This window comes from Cyprinodon variegatus, unplaced genomic scaffold, assembly GCF_000732505.1.
Source record: "Cyprinodon variegatus isolate N-32 unplaced genomic scaffold, C_variegatus-1.0 Scaffold1328, whole genome shotgun sequence".
Taxonomy (NCBI): Eukaryota; Metazoa; Chordata; class Actinopteri; order Cyprinodontiformes; family Cyprinodontidae; genus Cyprinodon; species Cyprinodon variegatus.
The window spans coordinates 117,905-128,099 of NW_015151781.1; the positions used below are offsets into that span (position 1 = coordinate 117,905).

Sequence of the window (10,195 nt, forward strand, 5' to 3'; positions counted from 1 at the left end):
AACCAGCTATATCTGACAAAATTGTTTTATAATTATATTTTTTTTAAAGCAATTTAAATGCTACCGATAATCATTTAATGAATTTTAATGCCAATTAAGGCCCTAATTGAAATAATAATAATTTTATGTCTGTTAATGATTTTTAATGACCCGTGGAAACCCTGTTTAAGCTTGTGCTGTTTTCTTTGTTCAGAGGCAGAATTCCACATACGTCTGTTGTAGCAAATTATTTTCTGAGATGCTGTTTTCTTTATGTTCTTCCATCCTCCTCTGTCTTCTGACACCAACAAGGCGTGTACTTATTAGCCACACAACTGTTGGGAAACGTTTCTTATTCTTTTCCTATTTTCTGTAAATCTGAATTATTGTTCATGAAGCTCCTGCTTTGTGTGCACAAACAAGGAACAGGACTTTGATTTCCCATTGCTCACATCTTAATCAACTATTCAAACAACAGTATGTAGAAAGAATGACTGAAGGGAAAACAAGAACAAGGATGGTACACTCAAGGTCATTTGAAACAAATTTTGTCCCCCTTTTGCTGCTCAGTTTCATATTCAAATAGTCGTATTCGCCATCTAAATGCAGTATTTTAATACAATGCCACCGGCTCATTCGCTGTTTGCTATTTCACAAGTGAACTCAATAAACTGCTCAGTAAATGTTTAATCAGGTCCAAAAGGTTTGAATAAAATTGTTTTTTTAAACCACAATAAAATATATATGCATTTTGCTTTATTTTTATGCCTGTATTTAAATGTCATCTGTGTATTTTCTTTAAACATTGATGGATTTGGATATAATTAAAAACTATTTAAGATTTGTTCTATGACATTAAAGGTATCCCGCCAGCAACATCAAAGGAGGCGTCGTTCTTGCATTTATAACATCAAATAATAGAAAATAGTGCTCATAAAAATAATGTTTGCATTTCCTACTGAGTGTTAAACTTCCCTTACGTTAAATCTTTTTTTTTCCTATTAATGGAATGAATTATTTTGAGACAACACTGCCATCTGCTGGCTGTGTGCAACATGGCAAGGTATCTAGATTCTTCAAATAGAAAATATTTATAAATATGACCGGGTTTATAACGAGGCTATGTTTTAAGGAGAGAGAGTGTGTGTGTGTGTGTCTGTCTGACATAACATTAGATTTTAAGGACAGATATTACTGATTTGTTTTATCAGAGGTATACCTCATGCTAAGAAAAAATTCATTTACATTTGGTAATTATCTAGATCATGTGCACGTTTTATCCATAGGTGAAAGTCACTAATATTGGGCAAATTTTTGCTGCTTGCCGCAGGCTGCGCCCTCCTAGAGCTTTTCTAGTTTAATTGCAATTATTTCTATTATACTGAATAATGAAGATTCCTTGCAAGCTAAAAAATTGACTGATGCAGCAACAGCACGCCTCTCCACATTGTTGCAAACAGCATTGTAACATCAACACGGTGTTCAAAGATGCTGGACAAGAAGGTATTGGATATTTTCAGCTCAGTTTGCTCACATGGATAAAGATGTGGTCAGATAAAACCAAGGTTGAGCTGTCATGCATCACTTATGGGGAGGCTTAACAGTAACATGTAAACTGTCGGTGGAAGTGTCATGGTCTGGGGTCCTTTTTCAGTCCTACAGGTGCTAAAGCATTGTAAACATTGGATGGAATAATTAAAAGGAGATGTTTCCATGGAAAAAAGCTGCAGCTTCATTTTAAACCAACATTTATTTGGATTAAATCTGGAGACAAGTTTACATTCTAAACCAGAGATGATCACAAACATGTAGTAAAAAAGTGATTCTGAAATTAACAAAGCAGGTCAAGTTTGACTAAAAGTTGCCCTAATAAGACAAACGATGACCATATAATCTGCTTGATAAATTATTATTTTCTTATAATTAGTAAATTATACATAACCTACTGTGTTTTGCAAACCTGGTGGTAACGGGTGGTCTGTGTCTGTCTGTTCTGAAAGATACCGCCCCTCCGGGCAGCGCACTAATACAAAACCAACGTTGCTGCTCACCACTGCGCCACCGCCTGTTGCGTTAGCTCGCTGCTCAAAGGGGGCGAATCGGTTGTGCACCAAAAAAGGACGACCTAAATTGCAATTTGACAGATTTTACGATAAAACAAGACATTTTGCTCGTAAAGGTCGTGGTGAGTATTTTGTCCCCAGACATTTTTTTTTTCATTTTTCCCTCCTTTTTCTTTTCTTTTTGGATTTTTCCACGGTGATTTTCCATTTTGCGAGTGGACAGAATGTGCTGGCTAGCAGGGTTAGCTGGCTTAGCTAACGTGGAAGCGCTCGGCCCCCTCAAAGACAAACAAAAATGCAGATTATTTTTTAAAGAACCTCGACGTGTTGGAAGCATTTTAGTTACACTTTGACCCATTTTTTCCATGTCTGGCTAGATATAAGTTTTATAGCGTTTAAATGGATATTTTTCTTTGATGGGACTGATTTGTTTTTGGCTCGCTTTTCACAGTCGGACAGCTAATGTTAGCTTCAGCTAACAGCGTCAGATGCAACATCATTTTAATCCACGATTCCTTATTGTTGACTTTAAATTCAGATTTTTACAGGTTTTTATTTTTACACAAGAACTGGTTAGATTGATATTTAATTTTTCGTATATACACATTTTTTTTTAGTTGTTAGGCAATGCAATGCAATGGAATGGGAAGGGCTAGCTAGCAGTGCTAGCCTACATGGAGCGCTACAATGATAGCGCAGGCCCTGTCATTCACACTTAAGCCCAGAGGAGGGCGCTGTTGGCGTGCAGAAGGGTGTGTTGATGATTCATTTGAGTAATTTTTAACAACTTTCCTCAATCGTGCGTCGGGATGTTTTGTTTTCCTCAATTTTTTTTTTTTTTACTTTTTTTTCTTTTTTTAACGGAGTTTTTCCCTCGCATGATGGTTTTTAAAGCTTTGGATTGCAAGTTTCATCACATAACATGATAAATACACATTTAATTAAACATCTTGTACGCAAAGTGTCTTCTTTTGGCTGTTATTATGCTTCTCTACATTCACCCATGAGCCTCAGGTACATACCCACGCCTACTTTATGGCTATATATATGTATATATCAGTCCCTGATAGATTTCAACCATGTCTCTTACTGCATTTATGATTATTCATATAAATATACGTGTATGTATACAGAAAGCAATTCCCCAATGGAGGGAAATGGTTAAGAGGATTTATGAAATTGGTTCTCAACCTTTGTGCAAAGGCTGAAATTTGACATATTAACTGAGATTCCACTAACATGAATGCTTTGCTGTGTCAAAATTTGTTGCTTTTTTCATATTAGTTAAAAGTAAAATCCCTTTCTCCCCCTAACAGCTGATTTAAGTGGTAGTTTACCTGCATATGTTGGGAGGTCATGCTTTAGTGAGCTGTTTCCATGTTAAACTTTCACTCATGGATTAATTATTGCCACAGTTTCCCATTTTTGATATTTAAACTTTGAATTACACTTGATAATCCTGTTTGTGGAGCTTAAACACAGCATTTTTTATTTATTAAAATGCAAAAATAAAGCTATCATAAACAGCTGGTCTGACATAAGTTCAGCTATTCAGGAGTTTGATTGATTTCTTAACCTTTTATGTCAGTAATGCCTAGCTGTAGTTAGTTGATTAGCTCTAGCTTCTGTTTATTTATTTTTTTGGTTTCGGTTCTGGAGCGTTGTTCCTGCACGCACTCCATCCAGCCCAGGTAAGATTTGGTGAACCATAACCCTGCCCAGCTTGACTGAGGATGTGTTTTTTGTCGCCTCAGTAAAAATCTGCAAAGGGGGCGAAGGTGAAGGTCGAGACCCCAGCCCAAACAGCCCAGCCCACAGTGTCAAACATCAGGCAGACGAGAGCCCCGCACACAGACGCTATGGAGTGAGTGATGAATGTTGAATAAAGCCCCCCCTCCCTTCCTGTCAGCAGGAGGGGGCAGACATACTGTCCATACATTGATGTTTTCATGTGAATATCTCCAGATTCTCCCCTCTTTACAGGAAAAATCTGACTTTAAACAAGACGATGGTTCTGAATAGTTTTTATTAGTCAGGATATAGACTGCAGCTCTCTTTTCAATACTTAGCAGAATATCCTACACATCATTAAATATATTCATATGAAGTTAAAATGCAGAAATGCATTTCCTTCTTTTCAGCCTTTAGCTTGATTATAGAGGATTTTCTGACCTGAAACATTCAAAGTTCCCCAAATGTCTGTGTTTGCGTCTGCATTACATGTCTGCCGTCTCATTTTACCGGGGAGTGGCTCTTAGATTACAAACTCTTTCCCTCAGTGAGGATCTGCACTGTGATGTGTTTGGTTTGGTTAGGGGAACATGAAGCATTTGGATTGTGCATAAGTGAATGTGTGTAGAGGAAGTGTTTATAGTCTCACTCTGTGTCTCACTTTACGGGGTTAAAATGAAACACTGGCCTAACGTGCTCATTTGTATTAAGCTCAATTCTCTAAAAGCTCTTTATTTCTGGTTACCATTTGCATGCTCTATTTTTATCTCTGGGTTCATCACGCTTTCCTATGGATTGAATTTCCTTTTCAAAGGCCTGATTGTGTATCTCAACACAACCAGGAAATTTGTTTCATAATATTTACAGGTGGGGTTTTTTTAGCGTGCGAGGAAAATAACTTGTTTTAATAGATTTAGAGCTGCTGCACATAGATTGACCTGTCATATAGATTTTATTTTAGCTCTGACCTCCTAAGACCGATTTTTCTAAAATATTTAGGGACTGTATTGCAAAGTTTCATAAAATATGCTGCAGCTTCATGCATTGAGGTATCGCTTTGGAGCGATGCATAAAAACATGATTAAAGAACAGCTGCCTAAAGCTTAACTAGTTTTAAATATACTTTAAATTGCAGCTATTTATTCATGATGTACTTGATGCATAGTGGAAGAGAAAAATTGACCTTTTCAATGGTAGATAAGAGCCAATTGTTTTAAAATGGTCTGACTGATGCATGTTTGTGTCCATAATTAGAACGTGTTTTCATCACTACTTTTATCCCCTTTTTGATTCTGAATCTACAGAAAACCAAAGTCTTAATACTCAGAGGGGTAAATCTCTTGCAATCTTCCTTAAAATCTCAAAGCTACGTATCCGTTGTGTGTTTGTCTCTCTCGTTTTCTGCCAGACGCTCATCCTCCACCTCCAGCCTAATGGCCAGCAGCAACGTCACCAACAAAACCGACCCGCGCTCCCTCAACTCCCGGGTCTTCATCGGCAACCTCAACACCCTGCTGGTCACCAAGGCGGACGTCGAGGCCATCTTCTCCAAGTACGGGAAGATCGTGGGCTGCTCTGTCCACAAGGGCTACGCCTTCGTCCAGTACTCCAATGAAAGGAACGCTCGGGCTGCCGTCACAGGGGAGGACGGGAGGATGATCGTCGGACAAGTGCTTGGTGAGGACGCCTAAAAACCAATTAAAAGGGAAATCCTTTTCATAGAATGGTTGGTTTATTATGTGCGTTAAAAGCATGAACTTTTCCCTTTGTACTTAAAACTTTAGTCATTTATCAGTTAAGAGGAATCAAGATTAATGAAACTACTGAAATCAAATAGTTTTGGTTTTAAAATGGAAAACTTTCTGCCATGCTGAAAATTAGGGCGGGAAAATTAATTGCATTTGAAAATATCGCAGTTTAACAAAACGCAATTTTCACATCGCAGAAGCGCTCAATTTTGTTCATGCTACATTTAACATTTTGTATTAAAATGCGTTTGCTGCCATAAAAAAAAAATCGAGAGCTTCCGGCTGACACACAGATTTTTGCATCGAAGTAGCAGTAAGCATTTTTTTTTTTTCACAAAAAGGTTACAGTAAAGTCCCGCAGCAATGGACTTTGGACAAGCCAGCTTTTAAAATGATGAAAAAACTGAAACATTCACAAGCTTGTGCTCAATGTAGATCAGGGGTTACCAATTTAAAATCAGCGGGGTCTGAGTAAAGTGAAGTACCAGTAAAGGTCCGGAGACATTTTTATTATAAGGTGTTAATTAATCCAGAATTTAACACTGAAATAAAATTAAATGTTTATGCCTCCATGCTATACATAAAAAAAAAAAAAAACATTTTTCCAAATTTAAAATCTAAAATGTTTTCAAAGTTAGAGAACAACAATCGTTCAGTTTGGTATAAAGACAATTTCCTGATTCTCATGTTTTATTTATAAAACACCTGAACTGACCGTTTTCTTCTTTTTTCTGTCTTAATGTTCACAGTGGGCTTTATGCTGCCCTGCAAGGCTTTAAACCTGGTTTGAATGGAGACAAAGCCATTCTAAAGCACAGATCAAGGTGCTCATTTTGAGCCTGGATCCATATTTATTTTTGATTCTGTTCATGGTGGAGAATCCTGCTTCACAGCAGCAGGTTGAGCCAAACATCCTCTAAATGTTCAGGATCATCTTTGAGCACCATTTCACTTTTCTTTCACCAGTTCACCGCAGTTCTTCCAGCAGTCCACACTTTCTCTGCTCTCTTTTTCTCATCATCTTCTCCTTCTTTCCCATCACGCGGCTTGCCACAGGTTTGCCTGCTGTGTCTAAAAGTAGCAGCAGCAGCAACCCAGACTGACAGCAGCTCATTGGCTGATTTAGATCACATGCAGCCTGGTGCTGGACGCTCTGGAGAGCTTTACCGTATTAACAGGAGAAGCAGCGCAAGTGAAATTAAACACTGTTGTCAGACAACATGCGGTTATTTATAAATGTTTTAAATCAGGCTGGGTCGGGTTTGGTCAAATAATCACAATTTGGATTTTTGGCGAAATCGTTCAGCCCTTCTGAAAATGTGGGAGGGATTGAGGTTTTCTCTGCTTGTTTGGAGCATAAAGCAGCTTCGTCCTCCTGCCCTGTGCGCTGCTGCTCAGGTGGCTGGAAAACAGGGACTTAACTAAAAAATAGAAACAAACTGAGCTCCAGGATTCATCATCTGTCAGTTCTTCTATTGACTAGTTTTTAAAAGTTCTTTGACAAGGAAGCAGTTGCTTGACTTTAATAGTTGGACTTGAATGCAGCACCTGGATGTGCTGCAAACTGTTTGACCCTTAAAAAAAACTGGTTACATCAAGTAACTTCAACCACTTTCATATGTTTTTAAAATCTATACAAATTACTGATGCCTTTGATTTTAAGTTAAAGCTGTTTATCTTTTTTTATTTTATGAAATGCCTCTAAAATGAGATTTAAGAACTGGTGATATATTGATAGACTCAGTTGACATTGGTTTTGAAAGTTAAGATCAGATTTTTAAATTTCCTTCTACAAACCACTAGTGAGATGGTAAAAGTCACATTGAGACAAATGGAAGGTGAAACAAACGTTTTCTGTAGTTTGCAGAAAATCTTCCCGTCGCATCAAACCTGAAGAGTAAAAGTTGGCATCAACATCACAATGATTAGATGGAGTTTGTTATTGATTTGTGTCTGAAACCTTGAAAGTAAATCTTTAGATCTGCCTACATGCAGGACCATAGATACCATTATAATGTTGCCTTTATCAAGTTTTACCAGGTGCTTTAGAGCAAGTTCGCTGAAATCTAGGAGAACAGGAAAAACTAGTTTGTGTGCAGCTGTCGTTCCAGGACATCTAGTCCTCTTATCGTTTTTCCACATATTTAATTGACTCACCTCTCGGAAACTTAGCCGTGCGAATGTTTTCACAGCCTTTGAATATTTTTTGTTTAGTGTTTTGATTAATAACTTCCTCATATAGTAGAAACTTTATGTAACAGCGCAGAGTCATTGCATGGCATGCTTTTCAGCTGTTTATGTTTTGATAACCATGGATAAATTATAGTGCAAGCAAATGAAGGTCATTTATCTAACCATATTCCACCTTTGCAGGGATCAGCTGTTCTTTAAAAGCCTCCTAGGTTCATGATTCACAACCAACAGGGCAGCCAGTCAGAGGTGCTGTCAGGATGAAATGTCATTTTAGGTCCTTTAGCAAAGTAGGAAACCTGGCAAACATGTGAGACGTTCTGACCCCATGAGACCAAAGATATTTATGCTCCACTAATCTGGAACAAACGAGACATGCTGAAACCCTCAGCTTCTTTGAATCCAGATTAAAAGCAACATAAGTTCAGAGCCGCCTTTGACAGCTCTATCCAAACATTAGTTAGGTTTTCAGTTGAAGCAAATGTAATCAAGTAGATTAATCAGCTGATTTTTAATAGATTGATAATCGCATAGAAAAAGGTTCCTTAATCCTTTATAGGGCAAGTTAGCATTTTTTATCACTTGCATTCCTCTTACAAATAGAGTTCCCCCCCGTCCCTCAGTGACGTCTAGAAGCACAACATCTATATCCAGCCATTTAGCTAAGATGCTGCTACAAGGCTGTACATCTTATTTTGGAATTCAACCAATTAGATGAGCCTTGGATGATATATTACCTACTGGAAATTAAGTTGGAAAAAAGGTAAAAAGCTAATTGAAAAGTAAAAAAGTTAATAAGCCTAGTTAACAATTAGATTTAGATTTATAAACTAGAAAATGTAAGTGCCAGTATCAGCATTAATGCCTCTAAGGTTTTGTTGTACCAAAAAATGTGTTTCTTTCACCCTTCAGTGTTTTTCATAAATTTCTTATTGAAGCACTTTGGTCATTTTCTCAATATCTTCGGGCAAGTTGGCGTTTCTTGTTATTATGTTGAGATTAAGTTTTGCCATCCAAATATCCGTATTTTTTAAATGTTACAAAGGTAATAAGGTTTTGTCCTGGAGACCAATAACACTGTTGGCTTGAAAATGTGGATTTTTAAAGTATTACACTGAGTGTCCTATAAAGCAGTGGTCCCCAACCACTGGGTCATTTGGTACGGGGCAGCGCAGAAAAAAGTATATATATTTATAATTTATCGACGATCTGAGTCTGAGTGATGTTTTATTTTGAAAAATATAAAAAATTGCGGTATTCTCTCTCAATTAGATCAGTCGGTGCATCTGTGCCTCTTGACACAGGTTAATTCAGTTCAAGACTCATCCTATCTATAACATCCTATCTTTGTGAAGCGGGATTTTCTGCGGTTACAGCGACCAAAACAAAGCTACGGAGCAGACTGGACATCAGGAGCACACTCCGTGTGTCATTTTCTCCGATTAAGCCTAGATGGGACCGGCTTGTTGTTTTATTTTTATGCTGTTTGTCATTTTACTTGATCGTAACCCAGCCCCTCCCCCCCGGCCGGTCCGTGAAAATATTGTCTGACATATAACGGTCCGTGGTGCAAAAATGGTTGGGGACCGCTGCTATAAAGGGTTAAAATAGATTTAACGAACTTAAACGAGGTGAAACTAAAACTTTTCCAGTTGAGGAGTTCTGGTTAGAGCAAACTGACAGAGGTTTTTTTTTTTTTTTTAAATCTTAATTGCAAGATGTTAACGTATTTCTTGTAATTATTTAATTAAAATCTGCCTGTTTTTTTTTTTTTTGTTTTGTTTTTTATTAAAAATGTTCGGTGGAGCAATTTGTAGCACTGCTGACATGCAGCAAGTAGGCTGTGGGTTCGATTCCCAGCCCAGGGTCTTTCTGCGTGGAGTTAACATGTCTCCCTGAGCATGCGTGGGTTCTCTCTGGGTACTAATGTGTTAAATGAGGAAGTTCTGTCCCCTTGAAGGCAGTTGCGCCTCGGGACTTCCCTTCTGGTTCATTTGGTTCATTCTTTATACATCATGTGCATTGTTACTTTATTAGCCAGATAGAGTAGAAGGCCTTCCTTCACATTGTGGATGTCACTGTGTGTAAGGAGGTCATCTAAATAGGACATCCTTCTTGTCTTTTAAAGATACACAGGATATGGGCACATCTTGGAGCCGGACTGATAGAGGGAAGCTATCTGTAATCCTGAGGCATAGAGGCAAGATGCATCTAGGTCAGAGCATTGATGGCGTGTCAGTTTCTGATACGGACAGCTAAGCATCCACCTGATGCAACACATAGACTCATGAGCTGTAAGAAGGAGGAGATGACCTTGTTCGGGGCTCAATCTTTGCCGGACCTGATTTTTGAGCCCACAGCTGTGCAAGCTCCAAGCATTTTCTCTGTCCTGTAACCACTTGATCCAGAATAAACTTTTTTACTCTTGTTTTTATAGTCCTTTTTACATGGTTTTACCCATTTTGAGTTAAGAGTAGTAAATAA

At 38.0% G+C, this 10,195-nt stretch overlaps 1 protein-coding gene across 3 annotated transcripts in view; it reads left to right on the top strand.

Annotated features, from left to right (window-relative positions):
* Positions 1-2,027: 2,027 nt before the first annotated feature.
* LOC107102835 (heterogeneous nuclear ribonucleoprotein C-like) overlaps positions 2,028-10,195 on the top strand; it is a 16,650-nt gene continuing 8,482 nt past the window's right edge. For 2 of the 3 annotated variants that reach the window (XM_015402270.1, XM_015402273.1), the window contains exons 1-3: positions 2,028-2,164; positions 3,797-3,906; positions 5,182-5,450. In XM_015402270.1, coding sequence (XP_015257756.1) covers positions 3,902-3,906; positions 5,182-5,450 — 274 coding nt within the window. In that variant the 5' untranslated portion in view covers positions 2,028-2,164; positions 3,797-3,901. Of the gene's footprint in view, positions 3,057-3,796; positions 3,907-5,181; positions 5,451-10,195 lie in introns of all 3 variants that reach the window. The other variant, XM_015402272.1, reaches the window with a different exon arrangement.